Source organism: Thalassophryne amazonica, chromosome 2 (assembly GCF_902500255.1).
Source record: "Thalassophryne amazonica chromosome 2, fThaAma1.1, whole genome shotgun sequence".
In the NCBI taxonomy this organism is placed as follows: Eukaryota; Metazoa; Chordata; class Actinopteri; order Batrachoidiformes; family Batrachoididae; genus Thalassophryne; species Thalassophryne amazonica.
In genome coordinates, this window is record NC_047104.1 from 157,370,316 (window position 1) to 157,397,468 (window position 27,153).

General features: G+C 43.1%; 1 protein-coding gene across 1 annotated transcript; it reads right to left on the reverse strand.

Annotated features, from left to right (window-relative positions):
* Nucleotides 1–3,615: 3,615 nt before the first annotated feature.
* On the reverse strand, nucleotides 3,616–26,940 carry LOC117501205 (RNA-binding protein with multiple splicing 2). The gene is made up of 8 exons (XM_034160066.1): nucleotides 26,625–26,940; nucleotides 24,899–24,976; nucleotides 23,930–23,968; nucleotides 23,687–23,749; nucleotides 22,615–22,765; nucleotides 12,731–12,879; nucleotides 4,681–4,754; nucleotides 3,616–4,593 (listed from the first exon to the last, which is right to left on the reverse strand). The coding sequence occupies exons 1-7, from the start codon at nucleotides 26,682–26,684 to the stop codon at nucleotides 4,689–4,691; spliced, it is 606 nt and encodes a 201-aa protein (XP_034015957.1). The 5' UTR covers nucleotides 26,685–26,940; the 3' UTR covers nucleotides 3,616–4,593; nucleotides 4,681–4,688.
* Nucleotides 26,941–27,153: the final 213 nt, after the last annotated feature.

Here is a 27,153-nt window from a genome sequence, read left to right on the forward strand (position 1 = left end):
TGGTACATAGCCAACTAACAAAGACAGATTGATCATATTTAAGATCGAAGCATTAAATAATGGTAGGGCTTCCTTGAGCAGCCTGGTAGGAATGGGGTCTAATAAACATGTTGATGGTTTGGATGAAGTAACTAATGAAAATAACTCAGAACAATTGGAGAGAAAGAGTCTAATACCGGCATCACTGAAAGCAGCCAAAGATAACGATACGTCTTTGGGATGGTTATGAGTAATTTTTTCTCTAATAGTTAAAATTTTGTTAGCAAAGAAAGTCATGAAGTCATTACTAGTTAAAGTTAATGGAATACTCAGCTCAATAGAGCTCTGACTCTGTCAGCCTGGCTACAGTGCTGAAAAGAAACCTGGGGTTGTTATTTTCTTCAATTAGTGATGAGTAGAAAGATGTCCTAGCTTTACGGAGGGCTTTTTGATAGAGCAACAGACTCTTTTTCCAGGCTAAGTGAAGATCTTCTAAATTAGTGAGACGCCATTTCCTCTCCAACTTACGGGTTATCTGCTTTAAGCTACGAGTTTGTGAGTTATACCACGGAGTCAGACACTTCTGATTTAAAGCTCTCTTTTTCAGAGGAGCTACAGCATCCAAAGTTGTCTTCAATGAGGATGTAAAACTATTGACGAGATACTCTATCTCCCTTACAGAGTTTAGGTAGCTACTCTGCACTGTGTTGGTATATGGCATTAGAGAACATAAAGAAGGAATCATATCCTTAAACCTAGTTACAGTGCTTTCTGAAAGACTTCTAGTGTAATGAAACTTATTCCCCACTGCTGGGTAGTCCATCAGGGTAAATGTAAATGTTATTAAGAAATGATCAGACAGAAGGGAGTTTTCAGGGAATACTGTTAAGTCTTCTATTTCCATACCATAAGTCAGAACAAGATCTATGATATGATTAAAGTGGTGGGTGGACTCATTTACTTTTTGAGCAAAGCCAATAGAGTCTAATAATAGATTAAATGCAGTGTTGAGGCTGTCATTCTCAGCATCTGTGTGGATGTTAAAATCGCCCACTATAATTATCTTATCTGAGCTAAGCACTAAGTCAGACAAAAGGTCTGAAAATTCACAGAGAAACTCACAGTAACGACTAGGTGGACGATAGATAATAACAAATAAAACTGGTTTTTGGGACTTCCAATTTGGATGGACAAGACTAAGAGACAAGCTTTCAAATGAATTAAAGCTCTGTCTGGGTTTTTGATTAATTAATAAGCTGGAATGGAAGATTGCTGCTAATCCTCCCCCTCAGCCCGTGCTACGAGCATTCTGACAGTTAGTGTGACTCGGGGGTGTTGACTCATTTAAACTAACATATTCATCCTGCTGTAACCAGGTTTCTGTAAGGCAGAATAAATCAATATGTTGATCAATTATTATATCATTTACCAACAGGGACTTAGAAGAGAGAGACGTAATGTTTAATAGACCACATTTAACTGTTTTAGTCTGTGGTGCAGTTGAAGGTGCTATATTATTTTTTCTTTTTGAATTTTTATGCTTAAATAGATTTTGCTGGTTATTGGTGGTCTGGGAGCAGGCACCGTCTCTACGGGGATGGGGTAATGAGGGGATGGCAGGGGGAGAGAAGCTGCAGAGAGGTGTGTAAGACTACAACTCTGCTTCCTGGTCCCAACCCTGGATAGTCAGTTTGGAGGATTTAAGAAAATTGGCCAGATTTCTAGAAATGAGAGCTGCTCCATCCAAAGTGGGATGGATGCCGTCTCTCCTAACAAGACCAGGTTTTCCCCAGAAGCTTTGCCAATTATCTATGAAGCCCACCTCATACTGTCTTATAAACTTTCTCCTTCACTCTTGCTGATATTCTTCGGTCATAAATCACTCCTGCCACCTTTCCCCACAAATTTAATAGCTTGCTACACAGTTGATCATGTTTAACCCTCATAGGGTCTTTGTTTTTTTGTTACAGAGTCTTGTTGGGTCTGGTGGACCAATTGCATTTTGGGGCTTTTAATTCATACTTGTTAAAATACTCATGTTTATCCAAATTGCAAGTAATATAAACGCATTAAGTTTGGTCCTTTTACCCACGCTAAATCACATTTATAAACAGAAATGCAACTGTTTATATCTTAAATGTAATAAAGGAAATGCATCATAAAACAGGCATAACTGGAAAATAATTAAATGCATAAATAAAGTTTTTTTTTTCCAAAACTATAGTGTATTTGCATTTCATTACAAATTTAATTTACTCAGGTCAGTTTACACATCTGTCTGAACACCACATTAGCTCCATTGAACTCAGCCATTTTCATACCAGACTACCACAAATGAAGGATGGAGTTGCACTGTGTATTGCATATGTACGTCTTGCACTGGGTGCATTTATAGTGTTTTTCTATCCATTTTGGGTCCACACACACTTCAGACTAGTCCTGGCTGCTGAAGGGCTGGTCCCGAGGCTCTTTCACACTTCGCAGCTGGCTGATGCTCATCCTCTACAGTGTCAGACTGAATGTTTAGAAGTGTGATCTCACATTCTGAACCTTCCTCTGCATCACCATCAAAACCCTCCATCTCTTCCCATATCAACTGTAAGGCAGCCTGAACAGAGAATCACTGTGCCATGTTGATTACTTGTGGTATGGAACCATGTTGACAGCTATTTATAGTGTCAGGGCCCCAAGATTGGGGACAGAAGGAGAAATGTGTGGGAATCTGGGTGCAGTCCCCGCACAATGTTGAACTCTTGTGCGGGAGCACTGCATCCTTTCACCAAGGACCCATTCATCTGCTTCACTTCACTCTGCTCTGTTCCACCCACAGGCCCAGAGAGCAGAAAGGGAAAATGAGGGTAAACAGGACCTATGATTTCCACACTTTCAATAGCCCCGGGTCCAGTGGACCTGAAGACCCTGTATGAAATGTAAATGTGAAGGGGGCATGGGTGCAATTTGGTGGGGGATAGGGGGGACATGTCCTCCCACCTTTTCAACCAGGGGGGACAGAATATGATGTCCCCCCCACCTTCTGACGTATGTACTTGAAACATGCTATGCCAGTTATGTGCAAACCATGTCAAAATAGTATCGGTTTCTGTAAGTTTGTATTTTTAGCAGCATTGACTTGTTTACAACACCCGTTTGTCACATTCGGAATTTTCTGGGACTGCATTTGCCCAGATTTGAAACCAAAAAAAAAAAAAAATAGGTGCCTCTAGGGATTAGTGTCTACACAAGTATCAATGGACCAAATGCTAATTTACTAAATTCTGAAAGTTAGAAAAGGAAACCAGAAAAGCTATGTGGGACCTCAAAGCCCATCTGCAATTATTGCTTGATCTCCAAAATCAGTCTATGCAAGTGAAATTATGCTCAGTATGAGTGTTGTCAGTGCCACTTTGAAAATTAAATTCATGATAATTTATCTTAAACTTATGATCTATGACAAATCTTGAGAAAAAAACAGTATGTGATAGTTAATTATTAAGAGCCTGTTCTTTCATATTTATGAATACATTTTACCACATTGCAGTTTTTTTAATGAGAACTCAACCTATCATTCAGATCAGTTCGAGGGTCAAGTGCAGGTTAGATCCACTGCAGGACATCAGTAATGTCACAGCACAAAACTGCATTCAGTTATATTTATTCATGACAGGATTGTAACATCTTATGCACAGCAGATACAAAGACATTTTCTAAACCACAAACTAAATTTCTCCACTCTAATCCTGCTTCCCATTCCAAAATGGCTCCCTAAAAGCAACCCTTTGTCTAGTTTCACATTCAGAAGTTTTTTTTCTCTTTAAACTGCAATCTCATTTTAGCAGAATGGCACAGACCATGTTCAGAATACTTCTTGACAGATACCCACATGACCTTTAAACAAATTGCACTCTCCTTTAAAACTACTTCAAAAAGATTCTAAGATCTCAAGTTATCTCCCCGCCCCTCCAAAAAAAAAAAAGCACAGATTACTAGACGTCTATACCATACAGGTCCATTTAGTTACAAAAGTATAAATATACACATTAGCGTTTGCGTTGTTTTGTTCAAACGCCGACAGACACTGATATGATCAGGTTAAGGGACTCAGGTCCATGCGAGATGAGCCATTTACACAGCAGCTGGGCTTTCAGACGTAAGACCAGGGTCTAGAAGAAATAAACACTTTGCTGCCTAGGCCAGGGAAAAGAAGCAAACACTAAAAATCAGGATACACTGAACTTTTTGTTCTATTCATGACAAAAAAAAAAAGAAGAAGAATTTAACATGCAATAACTTAATGCTTCGAAACCTCTCAGAAGCTGTGGTAATCCATGGAAGGACAGGCTGAACCACCTGGGAAACATCTGCCAGCCTCTATGATCCACAGAGTACAGCTAGGCTTGCATGAGGTTGTTGAAGTGCTAAGACAGTACCACAGTAGTTGCCAAGGAAAAGCTCAGATTGTCGACAGCAAGATAGTTTCAACTCAAACTCCACCTAACACCACTGGGAGGAGCTATAAATACTGCTTATAATGCACATCTGTCTTAAATAAACCTGATTATATTAATGACAAACTTGGCAGACCTCACTTCAGACAAAGGTGTTGCTTCCAGGTGCCTGCAAAAAAAGAAGAAATCTCAATGAGTACTTAAAGCCAGTGACTGTTGGTGTATTGTCATTGGGATTATGAACAATTTCTATTACCAAGTTATTTAACAAAACTGCCGAGACTTCCATCCAGGCTGGGAATTCTCAGATGGAGTTGGGTACCAGCGCATCTGAGGAAAGTCATGCACACCAGAACAAATTTAGGCTTCAGTTATTCACTCAATTTTGGAATGTTAATACGCAAGTATGGTAGCAGCTTGAACACCTGAGAGCTGTACTAGCAAGTAAGATTGCTACACTATAATGCTGTGATTTAGGAACATTAATGTGGCTCTAGGCCACCTTGCTACACAATGCTGGAAGCTTTAGATGCCCTGCACCAGGTTATGTTCACCATTTCAAGCATCACTTTCAGACCCTCCAAATTGCATGCCAGTGCATTTCAAACTAAGCATTTGGATAATTTGGCAGTGGAAAATTGTGCACAGTTTAAAGTTAGTGTGTAGAATAATCAAATAAGCTAATGTTTAAAATATCAAATTCCACATACAAGGTTTATATTTCAAGACTGAACCCAAGTAGAAGTTAAAATTTAGGTATGTTTTAATATCAATCTCTAAAAGTAAGACCCTTTGGCTGCTCCCTTTTTTCCCCCACTCTGGGTTGCCACAGCAGATCTAAAGTGGATCTGCATGTTTATTTGGCACAAGATTTATGCCGGATGCCCTTCCTGACAACTCCACATTACACGGAGAAATGTGGCAGTGGTGGGGTTTGAATTGTTCACTAGTTTGAATTTTACAGACGGTTGGTTGTGAGTGTACATACAAAAGCACTAGATTACACAAAACCAGCTCTGAATTTAGGCACTGCATACAATGGCTGTAAATATTGTGCCAAGTTCAATATAAATCCGATAGACTGTAGTTTTGCTGGACAGTCGCGACATGCTGCACAGCCTCTTTAAAGAAATTGGAAGCCAGTTTTATGTGATCAGGTAACAGTTGTGGTATTTGCTGATCTAGCTCATAAAAGCACGAGTATGTTGACCTCTTTGCAGTACAGCCTCCTGAAGCAGTCAGCAGGCACTCAAATGAGCCCAGCTGAACCGCTGTGCGCACACAGACCATACATTCCCACAGCCTGCACTGCACCTTTAAACACCTGTAGCAGAGAAGTATCTAATTTCTTAAGCCTGATTACAGAGATCAAGAACAGTCAGACAACTTGAACCATTTAGACACTTTGAAGAATGTTGCACCAATTCTCTTGCACAACTGTAGTGAGGCCAGAAGTTGGCAACAAGTGAATTCAGGGCATTTTAGCATCTTTCATCAGACCACAGTTAAAAAGGCTTTTCCACCCCCTCCTTCATGTCAGGCATCCAGACACAGCTGGCACCTCCAGTACAAGCCATCAGCTGTGACAATGTCTTCATCCAAGTACCACAAATTCCTGACACTTAAGTTCCCCTGCACCCTCCAACTCAAAAAATAACTATGTAATCAGTGATTTGCAGTGGAGCACTCTTGTGCTCTACAATGAACTTTAAGTGACCCAATTGAAATATTTTCCACTGTTACAAGAAGCCCAACACTGTGCTGTACTTCACTCAACACCTTTAACAAACATGTCTACATCTCAAACCGAAGTGGGCAGTTAAGATGTTTCCTATCTGCTTCAACAAGAGGTTAAGAGACACACCAACATTTAAGTGTTTGAGGGAAAGAATTCGCATGTGTTATTTGTGACGCGTCCAACCAGATGACAAACACTTTCATGAGTATATGTTCATCTGGCTGTTAAGCCCGTCACATTGGCGTATTCGGAGAGCTGGTCATTACAGCGTATCGTCTACGCTGTAATGACCAGCTCTCCACCCACTTCACATGGAGTTTTTTCTCAATATGCAGCAGTATGTTGAGGGCTACACACGTAGGACAGAAGAAATTAAACATGTTTAATGTTCTTCGGTGTAGAGAGCTGGACACAGTTTGAAGCAAGTCTGTGCAACACTGCGCTCCTGTACACAACCAAAACTGAGTGCATCAGCTGGAGAACATGAGCACAGCACCTGTGTTCTGAACCTCAACTCAGAAATATCTGTGTGTCTCTGATCAACACTCATGTCGGTGCACTCAAATGCCCTGATCGATCAGTCTGATCAAGTCAGTGGACCTGATCGGAGCAACCGGAGGTTTAAAACTTTAATGAGTCACAGCGTTTCGTTCAGGGCAGCCTTTACCACAGCCAGACTCAGCAGCATCTGGACACAATGAAAGTGATCCACCAAGACAAAAAATATAAATAAAAATAATGTTAAATGACTGTTTTTGAGCCCCACCACACCATGCAGTAGAGAACAGAGCGCACTTCCACAGAGGCAGAAAATGGCACTGAACTGGTGCAGCATGGTACACGCAAGTGTGCACACATTAAAATGCAAACACGCAGCTGCAAGTATGAATGAACACTGAAAAAGGCTGAGTACACGTACTTAAATGAAACAATGCTGCAATAAACAGATCTACGAATACACCAATGTGAAAGGGTGGTAACATGCTTGAGCTCTTTAGATATTTCATCACAAAACCTATCTATCGTGCATCTGGAAAGTAATCACAGCACTTCACTTTTTATGTTAGCCTTATTCCAAAATTGAGAAAATTAACTTTTCACCTCAAAATTCTACTCAACACCCCATAATGAACACATTAAGAGTTTCTGGAAGTTTTGCTAATTCATCAGAACTATAAAAACGAACATGGGTAAGTTTTATAAGTTAAGCACATTGATATACGAGGTCTATTAGAAAAGTGTCCGACAATTTTTTCAAAAACCATATGGATTTGAATCACGTGTGATTACATCAGACATGCTTGAACCCTCGTGGGCATGCGAGAGTTTTTTCACGCCTGTCGGTTACGTCATTCGCCTGTGGGCAGTCTTTGAGTGAGGAGTCGCCCACCCGCTCGTCGATTTTTTTCATTGTTTAGGAATGGCTCAGAGACTGTTGCTTTGTTTGATAAAAATTTTTTCAAAACTGTAAGGCACAACTGAGTGGACACCATTCGATAAATTCAGCTGGTTTTCGGTAAAATTTTAACGGCTGATGAGAGATTTTGGTCTGGTAGTGTCGCTTTAAGGACGGTCCACGGCGCCTGACGGCGATCTGCGCTTCGAGGCGGCAGCGTCTCACCGTTTCAAGTTGAAAACTTCCACATTTCAGGCTCTGTTGACGCAGTAAGTCGTCAGAGAACAGAGAACTTTCAGAAGAAGTCGGCATGAGGAGTTTATTCGGACATTCCATTGTTAACGGTCATTTTGTAATGAAAGAACGTGCGGGCAGAGTCGCATGTCGGGCCGGACCCGACCGCGGGGGGTCGCAACAGGAAAAACACCTCCGTTGGAAACATTAACGGGCAAGTTGGAACATGCCCAAGCTGTTAAACAATTTCTCAGTTACTCACTTGTTGAAAGCTATCAAAAGCCGCCTGAATTTTACAAATGGTCTTCAACATGGAGGTGTTTTTCTGGTCGCGGCGCACACAGATTTGCGTCGTCGTCATGGAAACGACTCGGCGAATTTGCGCGCACGCTCTTTCATTACAAAATGACCTTTAACAGTGGAATGTCCACATAAACTCCTCATGCCGGCCTCTTCTGAATCTTCTCTGTTCTCTCACGACGTCCTGGGTCAACAGAACCTTAAATTAGGATGTTTTCAGCTCAAAACAGCCAGACAACGTCGCCTGGGAGCGCTGCGCGACGTCCCGCTCCGTGGGAAGTCCTTACACCGACAGAAACACCCCATAATCTCTCATCAGCTGTTAAACTTTTCACAGAAAGCCAGCTTAATTTCTCGAATAGTGTCCACTCGGATATTCCTCACAGGTCCAGAAAAAATTTTTGATAAAGCAACGCGCGCCGTCTCGAGCAGCGTGTGAAACAAAGGAATTCAGCCGAGAGGGCGGGACCACATCTCACTCAAGGCCTGCCCACAGGCAAATGACGTCACCGACACGCGTGAAAAAACGCACGCATGCGCACGAGGGTTTAAGCATGATTGGTGTAATCGCATGTCATTCAAATCCATATAGTTAAAAAAAAATAAAAGGGTCGGTTTATTATCTAAGAGACCTCGTATGCTGCAATACACCGAGCACCTCAAAAATCTTTGGGCATGCACAGTATTTGACATATGCTAGTGTATGAGTCATACACTGAGGAAAATAAGTATTTGAACACCCTGCGGTTTTGCAAGTTCTCCCACTTAGAAATCATGGAGGGGTCTGAAATTTTCATCTTAGGTGCATGTCCACTGTGAGAGAATCTAAAAAAAGATCCAGAAATCACAATGATTTTTTTAAATTTATTTGTATGTTACTGCTGCAAATAAGTATTTGATCACCTACCAACCAGCAAGAATTCTGTCTCTCAGACCTGTTAATGTTTCTTTAAGAAGCCCTCTTATTCTGCACTCTACCTGTATTAATTGCACCTGTTTGAACTTGTTACCTGTATAAAAGACACCTGTTCACACACAATCACACTCCAACCTGTCCACCATAGCCAAGACCAAAGAGCTGTCTAAGAACACCAGGGACAAAAGTGTAGACCTGCACAAGGCTGGGATGGACTACAGGACAACAGGCAAGCAGCTTGGTAGAAGATAACTGTTATGATTATTTATTAGAAAGTGGAAGAAACACAAGATGACTGTCAGTCTCCCTCAGTCTGGGATTCCATGCAAGATCTCACTTTGTGAGTAAGGATGATTCTGAGAAAGCTCAGAACTACACAGGAGGACCTGGTCAATGACCTGAAGCGAGCTGGGACCAGAGTCACAAAGATTACATTAGTAACACATGATGCTGTCATGGTTTAAAATCCTGCAGGGCAGCAAGGTCCCCCTGCTCAAGGCAGCACATGTCCAGGCCTGTTTGAAGTTCACCAGTGACCATCTGGATGATCCAGAGGAGGCATGGGAGAAGGTTTTTGGAATCAACTCCACTTACCATGTTTAGAGGATGAGAACAACCCCAAGAAAACCATCCAACAGTGAAGCATGGGGTGGAAACATCATACTCTGGGGGTGCTCTTCTGCAAAGGGGACAGGACAACTGCACCATATTGAAGGGAGGATGGATGGGGTCATGCATTGTGAGATTTTGGCAAACAACCTCCCCTCAGTAAGAGCATTGAAGATGGGTCATAACTGGGTCTTCCAGCATGACAATGACCCCAAACACACAGCCAGGGCAACTAAGGAGGGGCTCCGTAAGAAGCATTTCAAGGTCCTGGAGTGGCCTGGCCAGTCTCAAGACTGGAACTCAATAGAAAATCTTTGGAGGGAGCTGAAACTCCAAACCTGAAAGATTTGGAGAAGATCTGTATGGAGGAGTGGACCAAAATCCCAGCTGCAGTTTGTGCAAACCTGGTAAAAAATTAGACCTCTAATTGCAAACAAAGGCTACTGTACCGAATATTAACATTGATTTTCACAAATACGTATTTGCAGCAGTAACATACAAATAAATTAAAAATCATACATTGTGATTTCCAGAATTTTTTTTTAGATTATGTCTCACAGTGGACATGCACCTAAGATGAAAATTTCAGACCCCTCCATGATTTCTAAGTGGGAGAACTTGCAAAAACCACAGGGTGTTCAAATACTTATTTTCCTCACTGTACATTCTGCATGTAGGACATAAGTAGTAGGCAAGTTATGCGATTGTTGACATTTCTTGTAAGTTACTCATAAGTTGAAATACAACCACTGACTGGCGGAAAGCTGCAGTCATGCAAATATAAAACCATTCACACGGAGTAAATATCAAGTCATATCTGTACATTTCAGTCAGATTCATCATCAGCCTGGCGAAAACCACATAAAGCCTCCTGATTTTGGAAAACTGTCTGAAAATACTTAGCGGCTCAAGAAACTGTTTTAAAAGAAACCCCTCTGGTTTCTCTGCTCCCGGTGCATTTGAGCCTGAGCCAGGCAGGGGGACTGACCAGATTGGGACCCCAGTTCTTTGCGCCACAACTCATTTTAAAAGTTCCAATTCACTGTGCCCCATTCATTCACATGAATGAATACCACTGAGTCAATTGTTTAAGAGTTGGCACATGAAAATAAATCCCATGATCCACCAAGACAAAAATAAAGTTACTCTAGCCTCTGTGTGGAGGGTGTGAAGCTGTGTGACAGCATACATGCACTCAGTGACGTGCTCATCAATATTTAAATGTTCCACCTGCCAAACAAAAGGGTTCCTCTGGCGTGGAAATGCAAACCAAGCCAGACTTAACAGTTGCGACCCGCACCGCTTAGTGGAAACCAACATTCCCCATCCAACCTGATGGAGCCTGACAGGTGCTACAAAGAGGAATGAACCAAACTGCCCAAACATAGGTGCACCAAGCTTGTGGCATCATATTCAAGAAGACTTGAGGCTGTAATTGCTGCCAAAGGTGCATCAACAAAGTATTGAGCAAAGACTGTGGATACTTATGGACACGTGATTTTAGTATTACTTTAATTTGCAACATAGAAAAAGTCACCCTCTGCACACCGTCATCAGCAACCAGGAGCCTCTTCAGCCACAGACTGCTCCTTCCCAAGTGCAGGACCAACAGACTGAAAAACTCCTTTGTCCTTCAGACTGTACAACTCCTCACTCGGAATGAGAGGACAGGAAGGAGGGGAACAGGAGGAGCCAGTAAATCAGTATGTCTGGTATTTATATTGCAAACTTTTACTTTCACTTTTGATACTGTGCTACTATACAACACTGCTGGAACATCAATTTCCCTGAGGGAGTCTCCCCAAGAGATCAATAAAGTTCTATCTAATCTAATGTGTGTTGAAGTGAAGAAAAAAAAAAAATTATTTCATCCTTTTGGGTAAGGCTGTAACAAAATGTGGAAAAAGAAGCGCTGTGAATACTTTCTGGATGCACTCAGCGTTAGAAGGAATGGCAACATTACAAGTTTTTAGGCTTTAGTGTCAACATTTTTTTTTTAATATACTGCAGGTGGCAGGGGTTGTGGCACGAGTTCCAATTCTAGGCCATCCCTGCACATTCTCTATGTAATGTCAAGTTGGATCAGGAAGGGCATCCAGTGTGAAACTTGTGCCAAAAAGTGTGGCAACCCTGAGCTGAAGGGACATACTGCAGGAATGGATCCATATTAAATCAAATTAAGCAGACTAGAAAAAAAAAAAAACCTTAGGTTATACAATGACAGAAGTCATAACTAATGATCATTGTATTTGCACTTTTCATATTCCAATGTTCTGTTTTGGCGTCATTTTAAGAATCAGTTCAAACTGCTATAGAAATATTAGAATGTCGTCATGAACCAAAAAGCTCAGGAACCTCTCAGGGTCATCGTTCATGATTACATGAACAGCAATTCCTTCCTGTTGCACATGTCCAAGTTACAGGGAGCAAGCTCCTTTTAAGGAGCAATTAATGTCTCAGAGCTCCACAGAGGCCAGGAGCCAAAAACAGCTGGTTGACATTAAGAATTCGAGGCAAATGATTGCTGGTACGTCATACTACATCATGGAATGTACACACCAGCTACACTGACTGATTAGAACAAGTCATTTTCCATTTTTGGTTTAAACTTTTACTCAGAAGTCAAGTCTTGATTGGGCATTTGAAGCTCAACACCTTAACATGGTAATATACATTGTTTGCTTCAATGAGACCTTAATGCAGCATGTGAAACTGATCAATGTGGAACAGAGATTACTTTGGCGTCTCTGAATAGCCTCTCATACTGCAGGAGTATCAGTTTCCTGCTGTATGAGATGGCTCAGTTCTGCCCTAGGCCTCTTTGTTGCTCTATATTGCTCCCTTGGGGCAGCTTGTATGCAGTTATGGACTTACCCACATTAGCCTGACACCTTCACATGCCTTTGACAGCTTTATCACATTGTTTTAATGCTTGGATTTTAAGTCTTGAAGTCCTATAGCTGAACCAGCTTGATCAAATGAACTACAGTGGTCACCACAGTGCACAGATGAAGTCATGCATTGAATTATCTGCATGCACGACATCTGTTCTCAGAGCTGGATGGTGCATTAAAGAGTAGAAACTGACTGAAGAACCCCAGTTGGTCCCTCACCTGGGCATGGAGGGCTGCAGCAGCGGCAGCAGCTGCTGGGTAGGTGAAGGCTGTGTGAGGGAGGCCTGGTGTCAGCTCTGTGGTGTACAGGGGGTAAGGGGTCCAGGCATCTGGTGACGCTGGGATCAGTGCTGCCCCCGTCAGGTCATCTACAGAAATTGAGTGGGAGGGAAAGAGCTTCATCAGGTGAACAACTGGTACACAGGTAGACTCAGATTAACGTACAAGAGGATGTTTACTCGGTGCTGCAGTACAACTTCTGGCTTTGCCACTGATTAGTCAGGTTTCAAGTATCACCTACTGGATTGACACTTTTCTACCAAGACAGAAATAATGCAAGCCATGCGACAAACATCTTCAACCACCTACTGAAACCTATGAAGGGATCAACCTTGACTTAGGCGTGAATACTGGTTTAGTTTTAAAAACTTAGCAGTTTCAAATTCAACTGCTTGTCTTGACTTGTCCCTGCAGTCTGACACTTGTTAACTGATTAGCCGTACAAGAAAGTTTAATTTTGTGGGAACTGAAGTTTCATTCTTAAAAATCAGCCTGGAGACCAGACACCATGTCCTTGTCACTTTTCTTGGTTATTGAGAAAGTTTGTTCCAGTTTTCATCTTTCTGTCAGCCAAAAAAAAAAAATATATATAAATGCCACTGAAATGTTTGTATATTTTTTCCATTCACAAAGTACAGAATATGTCACCATTTTTCCCTCAGTAAATCTGTTTCTAAAGGCACTCTACTTGACATTTTCACCAGATGTCAGCAACTACTGAAGTAATCCACATAAAGAAACCAAGACAATAAATACAGAAATTAAGTTGAGTAAATGCGAAATGACAGGGAACTATTGAAAGAAAGGTACAAAGGCATTGAAAGCCAAAACAAAAAGGTGAAATCTAACAACAAATCAGTCCTGCCCCTTGTCCGTGCAAATTAATATCTGGTTCAGTCCAAAATGACACTAAAAAGGTGTGATTACCAAGGAATTACAAAAAAAGAAATCTCTTTGTAAAAGCACAGCACTCCCCAGCTCAGTCGCCATGTGTTGGAGTTCACTCCGGTGAACAAGAGGGTCGCGTCCCTACGCCTTCGGGTCAGGGACAGGTCTCTCCGTTGTCTCGGCCTACAGGCCAAGCGGCAGTGCATAGTACCCAACCTTCTTGGAGTCCCTGGGAGGGGTACTAGATAGTGCTCCGACTGGGGACTCCATTGTTCTCCTGGGAGATTTCAACACCCACGTGGGCGGCAACAGTGAGACCTGGCGGGGGATGATTGGGAAGCACGGCCTCCCCAATCTAAACCCAAGTGGTGTTCAGTTGTTTGACTTCTGTGCTAGTCAGTTTGTCCATCACGAACACCATGGAGCACAAGCGTGTCCATTAGTGCACATGGCACCAGGACACCCTGAGGCGGAGGTCGATGATCGACTGTAGTCGTATCATATGACCTTCGGCCACGTGTCGGACACTCGGATGAAGAGGGGCAGAGCTGTTGACCAATCACCCCCTGGTGGTGAGTTGGATCCGCTGGGTGAGGAGGAAGCTGGTCAGATCTGGCAGGCCCAAATGTATCGTGAGGTTCTGCTGGGAATGACTGGTGGAACCCTGTGTCAGCGAGGTTTTCAACTCCCAACTCCAGGAGAGCTTCTCCCAGATCCTGGGGGAGGTTGGAGACATGGAGTCCGAGTGGACCACATTCTCCACCTCCACTGTCGATGCGGCCGCTCGTAGATGTGGTCGCAAGGTCTCTGGTGTCTGTTGTAGCGGCAATCCCCGAACCCGGTGGTGGACGCCGGAAGTAAGGGATGCCATCAAGCTGATGAAGGAGTCCTACTTGTCTTTGTTGGTAAGTGGGACCCTGAAGGCAGTTGACAAAGCATGCAGTTGCAGAGGCAAAAACTCGGGTCTGGGAGGAGTTGGGGGAAGCCACGGAGGAGGACTATCGGTCGGCCTCGAAGAAATTTTGGCAAACCGTCCGACGCCTCAGGAGGTGGAAGCAGCTCTCCACCGGCACTGTCTACGGTGCGGGCGGGGAGTTGTTGACCCTGACTGGGGATGTTGTCAGGTGGTGGAAGGAATACTCATCCATCACTCAGGCCAAAGTCACCAAGGTGGTTAGAAAGCTCCTCAGTGGCAAGGCTCCTGGGGTGGATGAAACATCCTGAGTACCTTAAGTCTATGGATGTTGTGGGAGTGTCTTGGTTGACATGCCTTTGCAACATTGTGCGGTGGTTGGGGACAATGCCTCTGGATTGGCAGACCGGGGTGGAGGTCCCTCTGTTTAAGATGGGGGACTGGAGGGTGTGTTCCAACTACAGGGTATCACACCTCAGCCTCCCCGGTAAGGGTCTATTCTAGAGTACGCAAGGAGAATTCAACAGCTATGTCAAACCTCGAATTCAGGAGGAGCGTGTGGTTTTCATCCTGGTCGCAGCACACTGGACCAGCTCTACACATGCCATCAGGTGCTCGAGGGTTCATGGGAGTTCACCCAACCAGTCCACATGTGCTTTGTGGATCTGGTGAAGGCGTTCGACCATGTCCCTTGGGGCACCCTGTGGGGGGTGCGCCGGGAGTACAGGGTCCTTTGTTAAGGACTATCTGGTCCCTGTATAACAGCAGGAGCTTGGTTCGCATTGCCAGTAGTAAGTCAAACCAGTTTCCAGTGCATATTGGCCTCCACCAGGGCTGCCCTTTGTCACCGGTTCTGTTCATTACCTTTATGGACAGAATTTTTAGGCGCAGCCAGGATGTAGAGGGGGTCCGGTTTGGGAACAACAGATTCTCATCTCTGCTGGTTGCAGACAATGCGGTTCTGTTGGCTTTGTCAAATCAGGACCTTCAGCGTGCACTGGGGCTGTCTGCAGCAAGTGTGAAGCATCGGGATGAAAATCAGCACCCTCCAAATCCGAGGCCATGGTTCTTGACCGGAAAAAAGGGTCTTGCTGCTTCAGGTCGGTGGAGTGTCCTTGCTCAAGTAGAGGAGTTAAGTATCTCGGAGTCTTGTTCACGAGCAAGGGAGGGATAAGTGTGAGATGGATCGGTGCAGCATCTGCAGTGATGCAGTCGCTGTATTGGATTGTCGTGGTGAAGAGAGAGCTGAGTACGGAGGCAAAGCTCAATTTACCGATCCATCTACAACCCCTGGCAAAAATTATGGAATCACTGGCCTCGGAGGATGTTCATTCAGTTTAATTTTTTAGAAAAAAAGCAGATCACACATGACAAAACTAAAGTCATTTCAAATGGCAACTTTCTGGCTTTAAGAAACACTAAGAAATCAGGAAAAAAAAATTGTGGCAGTCAGTAACGGTTACTTTTTTGACCAAGCAGAGGGGGAAAAAAAAAAAATGGAATCACTCAATTCTGAGGAAACAAATTATGGAATCATGAAAAACAAAAGAACGCTCCAACACATCACTAGTATTTTGTTGCACCACCTCTGGCTTTTATAACAGCTTGCAGTCTGAGGCATGGACTTAATGAGTGATAAACAGTACTCTTCAATCTGGCTCCAACTTTGATTGCTGTTGCCAGATCAGCTTTGCAGGTTGGAGCCTTGTCATGGATCATTTTCTTCAACTTCCAAAGATTTTCAACTGGATTACGATCCAGACTATTTGCAGGCCATGACATTGACCCTGTGTCTTTTTGCAAGGAATGTTTTCACAGTTTTTGCTCTATGGCAAGATGGATCATCATCTTGAAAAATGATTTCCTCATGCCCAAACATCCTTTCAATTGATGGGATTGCTTGAAGTTTTCTGTCTTGACACCGTCTTCCTTGGTCTACCAGTATGTTTGCCTTTAACAACCTTCCCATGTTTGTATTTAGTCCAGAGTTTAGACAGCTGACTGAACAACCAACATCTTTTGCAACATTGCGTGATTTACCCTCTTAAGAGTTTGATATTCCTTTGTTTCAATTGACATCTCATGTTGGAGCCATGATTCATGTCAGTCCACTTGGTGCAACAGCTCTCTAAGCTGTGATCACTCCTTTTTAAATGCAGACTAATGAGCAGATCTGATTTGATACAGGCGTTAGTTTCGGGGATGAAAATTTACAGGGTGATTCCATAATTTATTCCTCAGAATTGAGTGAGTCCCTATTTTTTCCCTCTGCTTGGTCTAAAAAAAAAAAGTAACAGTTACTGACTGCCACAATTTTTTGTTCCTGATTTCTTAGTGTTTCTTAAAGCCAGAAAGTTGCCATTTGAAATGACTAGTTTTGTGTCATGTCTGTGATCTGCTTTTTTCTACAAAATTAAACAACTGAATGAACATCCTCCAAAGCCAGTGATTCCATAATTATTGCCAGGGGTTGTATGTTCCAACCCTCACCTATGGTCATGAGATTTGGCTCATGACCGAAAGAACGAGATTGTGAGTACAAGCGGCTGAGATGAGTTTCCTTCGCAAGGTGGCTGGGCACTCCCTTATAGATAGGTTGAGGAGCTTGGTCACTTGGGAGGAGCTCAGTCGAGCCGCTGCTCCTCCACGTCGAAAGGAGCCAGCTGAGGTGGCTCGGGCATCTTTTCCAGATGGCCTGTCACCTCCCTGGAGAGGAGTTCCAGGCATGTCCCATCGGAAGGAGGGCCCGGGGAAGACCCAGGACACGCTTGAGGAACTACTCGGTTGGCTTGGGAACACCTTGGGCTTCCCCCGGAGGAGGTGGGGGAGGTGTGTGTGGATTGGGAGGTCTGGGCGGCTTTGCTTGAGCTGCTGCCCCCGCAACCTGACTCCAAATAAAGCGGAAGAAAATGGATGGAAGATAAAAACTTCTATAGACACGTCAGATGCTTTTATTTGGAAGGAACGGCACATTGACTTCATTTATAAGTTAAGGTAAGATACCATAATTTTTTTTTAATCAAGTGTGCTACAGTTATGTGTAAAAATACTGATATGAGATTTTAAATATAACCTGTTAACTGCCACCAATCAAACCGTGAATAAGCTACTCTGTGGGGTTCATATGTTTGTAAATCTGATTGTGATGAAATTAGTATCTCACCAGCCATCAACCTCACTGCATGTTACTGCTAGTTAGGACCATTGGGCGGTCAGCTCTAGGATGAGTCCTGGTGGATCTGAACTTCCATTTACAGATGATGGAGGCCACTGTGCTCATTGGGACCTTCAGAGCAGCAGGAGTGTTTGTCCCCTTCCCCAGATTTGTGTCTCCAGACAATCCTGTCTCAGAGGTCTACAGACAATTCCTTTGACTTCATGCTTGGTTTGTGCTCTGTCAACTGTGGGACCTTATAAGTAGACAGGTGTGTCTTTACAAATCATGTCCAATCAACTGAATTTACCCCAGGTGGACTCCAATGAAGGTGTAGAATCATCAAGGATGATCAGAGAAAACAGGAGGCACCTGAGCTCAATTTTGAGCTTCATGGAAAAGGCAGAATACTTATGTACATGTGATTTTAGTTTATTTTGATAAATGAAAAAAATACAAAATTCACATTGTCATTATGGGGTACTGTGTGTAGAGTTTTGTGGAAAAAAATTTCATCCATTTTGGAAAACGTGAAGTGCTGTGAATACACTGTACACCGTAGTTGGGGTCAAATGCCACTGTACATCCCCCCCCCCCCCCCAAAAAAAACCCCACACCAACTTTGATGTTCGGAGGTGGGAGCATCATGGTCTCAGCATACAGCACCAGTAAACATAACTGAAGGAAGGAGACATTCTGAATTATAAAATTTGCCACCATGTACTGGGATGATGGAGATGAAATGAGTGGACATTTCAACAAGACAGTGATCCAAAGCAGCCAATTAAACCATTTCAAAGAAATTACAGCTGCTAGAATAGTTCAGCCAATCACATGACTTGAATCCAATAGAAGAAAAAACTAAGAAAAAGATCAGTGTTCATAGATGAGCCACAGATCCTCCAAGAGTTTAACACTGAATGGGCCAAAAATCAAATTTGTGGATTTTGTGCAAAGTATTAAATTTCATAAGCGTGATAAATACTTTATCCCTCTGTCATTCCATGTTGTGGACATCTGATTTCTTAGTGTAGATTACTTAGGTTGTTAGACATCTAGTGAAGAGTTCAAGTCAATAGCACATTTAGAAATACATGTGTTCAATACTTATTTTCCCTGCTGTACCTTCTGTCTGTACTTGTATAACCAGAGATTTGAAATTCATCACCTGCTAAAATGCAAAAACTTCCATTATGTGTTGTCACAGCAGATCAGGCTAATTTTCACCCCGTCCTCTGCGCCTGCATGTCCTTCACCACATCCAAGAAGCTCTGGTCTATTCTCTCCTAACCAGCAGCTCCATGTTGGACAGCCTTTTCCCAGTGTATACCCCCCCGGTACCTCTGCTCAAACCATCAGGTTTATCTCACTTTCTCTGAACTAGCCTGCCTTGGAGAGAGTGGCAACATGAGTTTAAAAAAAAAAAAAAAAAAAAAAATCGGTCCCGTGACTCCTGGTGCCATCTTGGGTTTAAAATAGTGTTCGCTGTTAATCTGTATGCATGGAAATCCAGATATTTTATTTATTCGCTGAAAATGTCGGGTTGTTGTGCATTTGGAGGCACAAATAGACGCAACAAGGGCTTCAAGATGTACAGAGTCCTTCAGATCTGAACAGAAGAAACATTTGAGAAAATAAAGTGGGATGAAGCGACTTCAAAGCTTTGAGAGGTAAATTTATTGTTCAGTCCCGTGTACAGTAAAACTAAACTGTCATCGTATAAACCAGATATTCACAGTCAGACAAAAAAGTCTGAAAGTTTTTGTATTGTTTTCCATGTAATAAACAGTATATAATGGATTTTTCATTCAGATAAAATGTCCCACCCGATTGTAATGTATTTCCATTAAAAACCCCTCGCGTGTGGGACCGGAGTCATTTACGTGATTAAAAGTCCAACAGTTTTTTTTCCACACTGTTCAAACTGACCCACAGCCTGATGTGCACCTGCTAAATCAGACACAAAATGCTGTGATTTGACACTTTGCTGCTTTCACTGCTTCATCTGTCAGTTTTTATAGCGAACGCCGATTACAAATGGATCAGAAAAGTCCATAACTTTACAGCCTGAAGTCAGTAAAACAGGAAATTGTATAGTTTTTGATTTGGAGGTGATTGTAGAAAGAAAAACTTGAGGGTCAACTTAATCCAGAATAAAGCAAAATCCAGAGACTGAGAACTTTCAAACTGTCACGCACGTCATTGTATGACAGTTACAGAAATGCAGCTGCATAAATCAGGCTGTAAATTAAATAAAATCATAAATTTGATATCTATTTTTATATTTATTTTGATAGCACCTGTACCTGGATGTGGTGTATGTGGTTAAATGATTTAAAAAATGTTGAAAACATTAAAGGTTCATTCAGTAGTTCAGTGCAGTTTGAACCAAAATGGCACCATATTCTGAGTTGACACCGCTCTCTGAACCAGTGGTATCCAGAGACATTCCAGATAGGGCCAAGAGGGTGCAGGTTCTTCACAATCACTGACTCCATATCTCTGAGCAGATGGGATGAGTTCAGTGAAATTACCTCTTGGAGTTGGTTGCGAAGAAAATCTGTACCCTCTCGGCCCTGTGTGGAATGTGTTTGGCCACCACTGCCCTAAACCATCTGACCTGCACTGTCCACCACCCATTTATAATAGTCCATCCTTTTCAGCCAGAAGCATCATCAGTCCCATCTGCCCATCAGTGAGAACAGCTGTGTTTCATGGTTTTTAGATGGTGGTTCTATTATCCAACCTTCCTTTAACACTTGCAGATACCCTTCTATTACAAATCATTCCTTTCACTATTACTTTGAACATTTGATTCAAGTATTTAAGACACCTTCACCACTGCTTCACTCCTTGTCATTCACAGGTACTCAGTCTTGCTGACTTTTGTTTCCCTCTCTGAAGTGGAGCACTGTCTCAGAACTCATCCTACTCCCTATAGATCATAATGTAATCCAGTCCAAGCTGGTTTAACGGTCTACTTCTGTACTGCCATCCAAACTTATTGAATAACCTTGTCTAAAAACTTCATCTCTGCCTCCACTGGCATGCCATCTAGACCAACAGCTTTTTCACTCTGATCCTTGTCAGCATGTTCTCCATTTCCTGTTCAGTGCCTCATTACACCCTCCATCTTCACACTGTCCTCACATTTGGAGCAAGCTTTGTCGCTACCAAACTGCTGCATATCCGTCCCAGCTCATCTGACCAAACCAGTCCTTTTCTCCATCCTTAATGTTCCTGGGCAGCCTTTTCCTTAGCCTGAGTCCTTGTAGTCTTGTCATCTGTTCCCTTCAACATGCCCACTGAGGTTTGTAACAGTTACCTGTTACTCTTTGCTGCACTCTACCTCAGTGAACTCTAAAGTCTTCCAGCCACTTGCGGGACAGGCATATTGCCTTTCATTTCCAGCTTCACTCAGTCTTACTTCTCACATCTGTGATTATAGATGAGGCGGAACCCATCAAATTTTTCAGGAAATGTGTAAAGTTACCTGAAACAACACTTTCTCAGCAAAATCATAAAGTGTTTTCAAAAGAACATCTCACTCCTCAATGGAGGAAGCTCACACTAATATCAGCATGTATGCAAAAAAACCCCCACTAAATTTAGCTGCTTGCTGTGGAAGCACTATGCTCTTATTAGGTAGAACAAGCACCTTGAATTTTACCTAAAAGCCAAGGAAGTTAGTCAAATAAAGATCAACTTTGGGGTAAAACAGAATTTACCACATAAACTACAAATGGATTAAACATAGAAGTTTACAGGATCTTGGGACAGGTTTCTCAGTATTTTCCACAATAAAGAAAATACCAGACTAATATAGTAAAATTGGCTGTGAACATTAATATTTTATCCATCTACTCATTTCATTAATACTTTGACTAAAAGAAATTTGGGAGACACTTCAGATCAATCTACCGGTATTATGCTAGTAACTAATATTGCAATAATTTAATTTGTCTTGCAGTTTGTTACTGTGGATTAGTGATCTATCAGGAGAGTAAGGAAGACTTGGTCTTAAAACGTACACCTTGTGCCTTAGTTTGTCACATCTTTCAGGTACAGTTAACATTAAAAATGTACAGCCGTTTAACACTGTTCAGAAGTGTTAGATGACCATTAGGCCACAGTAAGTATGGAGACTACAAGTTTGTCAGATGTTCAATGTAGAAAGCCAAGTACTGTTATTACTAGTGAAAATAGGTTTAATTTAGTTAAACTCAAAGCGTTAGGGCTTTGCATTTAGCACCATTGCCTCACAGCGAGAAGGTCCTGGGATTGTTTCCCACCTGGACTTGTGTGGAGTTGGCATGGGTTCAATCCAGGCTCTCTGGCTTCCTCCCTCTTCCAAAGACCTGCAGGGTGGCTGAATCCCTGACGCCACATTCAACTTAAGGTTACGGTAAATTAACACCATTACATGTGGCCTTTGTATCGACTTGTTACAAAGCATCATTTTAGGTTGTGGCATTGACAACCTAAAAGGAGGCATAAAAGGACAACTTTGGAAACTTAAGCACAAGCTTTCAATGTATGAAGTCATCAGGGGTTCAGAAGATTATAAACTACTAAACTCATAAGTGAGAACAGCCCCAATGAATCAAGTCGGCATTTAGGCATACAGGAGAAATGTGGCTAGGTTATACCATTAGTGGAGTTTCCCCAAGTGGGCAGAAGCAAAGCGGCTCATAACAGTTGAGCTGACGCATGCATGGAGGGTTTGTTAGTTCCCAGTGTTAGATACATTTAACACTTTACTTGGAAACCAAAAACATTCAGATATCGAAAGTGTAACAGACAATTTATAACTGGCACTGCCAAGGTGAGCGTGAAAGAGCCTAAAGGTGCTGCAGCCGTAGAACTTACATGGGTCCCGTGCAATGAAGTGAGCTCCTAGAGCAGGGTGGATATTTGTGGGGTTCGGTGTGGCCATCAGCTTACTCTTTGCCATCTTCGTGTTGGCTTTAGCAAACTCTAAGCGCAGGGTCTGGGGACTTTCGGGGTCAAAACGGATACCCTGGGGGAGAGATGGAGGGGGAGCATTGTAAGGGAGGTGGGCTGAGTTTGAAGAGCTGTAGCTCTAGAGTCTGACATGGCCTCCTTCCCCAAAGCCTGGTTTCAATACTTAAGATGTGTCCATCAAGCTCACTGATCTCACCACGTTTGTGGTACATTGGAAATAAATCTTCATTGGGCTGCTTATTGTTCACAGCAGCTGTGACTTTAGTGTACAGATTGAAGGAGACACTCAAGTATTTCAACGTGCGCACATTGTTCCTCATGGCAAAGTCAAGAACAGGGGCGACTGGGGCTCAAGTCAAGCCCGCCCCGTGGCCCCAGCCAGGAGGCGATGAGGAAAGGAGCCAACGACAAGACTCTAGTGACGTTTCTGTGCTGGTTTTACCCTGCTTGTGTTCTTGTGCTGTAAGCGTTGTGACCACATGCAAGTGAGTAGTATTTTTGTGTGTGTTTGTGTGTGGCTGCTGGTGTGTCTAAGAGGTGATGCTCATAAAGAAGGCTAGGCTATTAGAGAGAAGTGTTAGACACTGCCAACGTGGGCTACTGGGTGAAGAAACAAAAGGTCTCACTACTGAGGACGTGTCCATGAGGCTACCAGTGTGGCTACAGAACAAGTATCACAGTAAAGCAGTGATATGCAAATTGAGGAAAGCTATACCAGACTAGGAAGGGAGGTGTATCAAGGTCAAAGTAAACTACCGTAAGGCTACAGGATTCTGGCCTCTTTCCAAAAATGGCCCTGCCATTGAATTATAAAAGACAAAATGGGTTGGTGTTGAGACGTCTGAGATAAAACTGTTCAAATCCCACTCATTGCCAGGATTAAAAATCAAGCACAATTTAAGAAATATTAAGGGCTGAAAGGGAGGATTTTAACATGACAAAAGAGGAAATGACATACAAGTGGACAGATTCTTACATTCAATGCATTTTTCGCTGCTTCGGCTCCAGAGCGACTGTCAAAGGTTACAAACCCGACAGGCTGGAAGACAAAACACACTCCCAGCATTTATGAACACAGCAAAATACAAATATCCTTTTATGCAAGTGTTTCATGAAGTGCTTTACAAGACACCCGCTTATGAAGGACCAGTGTGACCCACCGACACCGAGGAGACACTGCAGCCGCTGTGTTTAAATGCAAACTAATGAAGTGTCTCACCTGTTTTGATGTTAACTTAATCAGTGACCCTTCATAACCCTGCAGAGAAAAAGACAGCCACTTATCCACCGTCCAGTCACGTATCACCATGATCAGAACTCAGACGCAACATTTTATTTAAAGCACTGCCGTTTTCACTAGTTCAAGTACAGATGAGAAGAGTTTCCAGATTTTTCAAGCAACAGGACTGCTGTGTAATTGAGGCCGGAATTCCATTAGTACCTTTTGTACTAGTTTTAGTTCAGATCTTCCAAACGTCCCGCCTGAAGTCATTTAAATGACTGATGGAGCACGAGTGAGTTTGAGACAGGGGAACTTTGCCCGAGTGCTGATAAACGGCAGCTCTTCTCATCCTGATTTACAGTCATGGAAAATTAAACTACTTTCACTGGCTCAATAAATCCTTAGCAACAATCCAAACCAGATTTAGTGTCAGTAATTCAGAGTCCGTTCACTCACTGGAGGCAGGTTTCCTTTAAGAGAAACATTCTTTCCATCTTGTAAACAGATTTTAATTTGGGGTCAAATCTAAAATTCACAGACATTAAGTCAGATTTAAGCGTCTTCACACAGACGGACGGTGTTGAATGTTAAATGTACATAAGATCCAAAACAAGTGGTTTCACAGTGTCTGAAGGCGGCAGCAGCTTCCTGGGTCAGAGCTACTCATTTACACATTCCGCAAGATCATCCATGTGCAATGATACACTTCCAATTTGTGGAGTGAGGACAAGGGTGGGAGGTGCCTTCATGGAACTGAAGCCAAATCAAAAACAATTACTTCAACAGTCATGTGGCCTCATTTCTATAAATGCAAGTCACCAGTGTTCCCGTAATGAGGGAGCGTTTGTTAAAGTACCGGGACAGGAAGCACCTAAAGCATCGCAGTTACAGTTCCACAGCAGACCGAGACACCGAGGTGTGTTTTTGATCTCCAGCAGCACTTGGTGCATCACTGACGCATCTCACCTTAAAAGGTCTGAAGAGAAGGTAAAGTTCTCTTGGCTTGATATCAACCGGCAGGCCACTGACAAACAGCGTTCTTACCTGGATTTAAAAACAAAAACAGTCGCAAGAACATTTCAGAAATCAGCACCTTGTTAAATTAAATCTAATATCCAAGTTCTGACAACTAACTACTATGGGGAAATCTGAGTTTGTACTACATTAGTGAGAGACAGATTGAGTTTCCTATAAGCTCATGTTGAGCAGGCTGCAGGTTATGAGACAAAATGTTCATCCATAAAACACTTGGCCAGACAACCCAAATTATAACAGTCACCTGACCAACCCCTCAAAAAAGAGACAAGGTATAGACTCAAAATTTAAAGACTGGGAAACAAAAAAGGCCTTAAGAATTGTTGCTCATTAAAAATAACCGTTTTAATTTGAGATTGCTCAGACATGAGCTGAGGAGCCCCGGACATGCCCGGACCGAGCTCGAGGCTGAGCAGAGCCCAGCATGGCCGAGGAAACACGACGCCCGTTAGTTCCCAGGCAGCGGGGAGGTCCTCAGTACAATGGGGAGGTCAGAGGAACTACAGCAGACGACAGCGAGCAGCGTGACACCATTTCCTTCCTCTGACCTACAGCTCCAGCCCCCCGACACTTTCAGGTGTTGCACCTGCAACCTTTCACTTACACTACAGACAGTAACAGGTTGTCAAGATGCGTCAACCCCGTCCTCAGGAGTTTATTTTATTTTAGGCAATTTATTTTTAGCCACTTGGCCTGTTCAGCTGCATCAATGAGAAATCTAGTTGAGGCCAGCAGCCATAAGAATCAAAATGAACAGGGGCACAGAGCCCCCCCCCCCCCCCCCCGTGTCTCCATCAGGAGACATTACAGAGAAAACACAATCAAACAAACTCAGGCCACTAAGAAGGCAGCATGGATCAGTGATCAGCAGTCTGTCAGCACAGCAGCCTTAAACTGACTTTAAACGTTTTTATCAGAGTCCAGATCGCATGTAAAAGATTAGTGAAGCTTCCAGACGTGTTTGTAAGATAAAAAAAAACCTGCCACCTGGTCTTACATAAGGACACAGGTTTGAATCCTAAGTGGTGGATCTCTGTTACACGTCATATCTTCTCATTACTGAGACACTAAAATAATGCAAGAACGAAGCTGGAGATGCTGCACTCACACCTTCATGCAATGGGTTGGAGACATGGACATAATCACCACATGGTTTTTAGCGACAACATACAAATTAAAAAATAATTACGTCACTTGAGAACACGTTTTTAAATTGTAATTACACTCTTCAACATGATCTAAATAAAGATTGCAAAGTGTAAATTCTACAGCTGGAAGTGAAGACATTTATAAATCACTGACCCTGAGCTCAGTGAAATAAAGATTAAATGAAGCAAATATAGAAATTGTGTCTGCAATTTGAGAACAACGACAGTTGTATAATTCCTTAGACAGCTGTGATACGGACCAGTTATTTAAGAAAAAAATGCCTTTATTAAAAAAGAAATGACTACACTTCAGAAAGTGACGTAAAAAAAAGTCAAAACTTTTGGCTTTTCAGTTTTGTTATTGACCGACATGCAGACGGCCAAAAACGTTTCTGCATATTTAAAACTCAAAGTCACGCGAACACGTGGCTGTTTAAGTCCGTTTAAGTTTGTTTTTTAAACCTTGTGGATTGCAGGAAGTCAAACGTTCTTAGTGTTTTCGAGCTCACCTCCTCCTCCATGGACCCGCCGCCGCCGCCGTTGGACTCCGCGTCCGCTTTCAGACTCATGGTGTCGGTTTGTGCCCGGAGCGTCGGCGCGGTGCTCGACCGGTGAAGGTGGGTACGTGCGTGCGTGCGTGCGTGCGTGCGGGGACTCCTGCCGTGCGTGAGGAGAGTCGAGGTGAAGTTCACTTCCACGGTCCGGACTCCTCCATGAAGACGAGCAACAGAAAGGTGCCGGTGGACAGACGTGCTGCTGTGAGGTGGGTGAAGACGCGCCGAGACTGTGGACTCACATCAGCGTCCGACTCGGTGACACCGACCGACCGACTGAGGACGAGGCCGCTTTTGCCGTTGGCGCGCGCGCCTCGCCGCTCTTGTCCGCGCGCCGCCTCCAGTCTCCGCCCGCCGTCAATTAGCTCATTAATTATGTTGGAATCCGCTGCGCGCGCGTTCATCAGCGGCTGATCCGCCTCAGCTGCTGCGGGCAGAACCGGGCCCAGAGCGGGACTCGACCCGAACACCACCAGCAACACGC

What these genes read in the sequence shown, in the direction of transcription:
- LOC117501205 (XM_034160066.1), bottom strand. Translation starts at nt 26,684, where the DNA reads ATGAGTCTGAAAGCGGACGCGGAGTCCAACGGCGGCGGCGGCGGGTCC. An exon ending in GCGGGTCCATGGAGGAGGAG is followed by an intron (nt 24,977 to 26,624) that starts GTGAGCTCGAAA and finishes TTTTAAATCCAG; the next exon opens with GTAAGAACGCTGTTTGTCAG. An exon ending in CAGCGAAAAATGCATTGAAT is followed by an intron (nt 22,766 to 23,686) that starts GTAAGAATCTGT and finishes TCTCTCCCCCAG; the next exon opens with GGTATCCGTTTTGACCCCGA.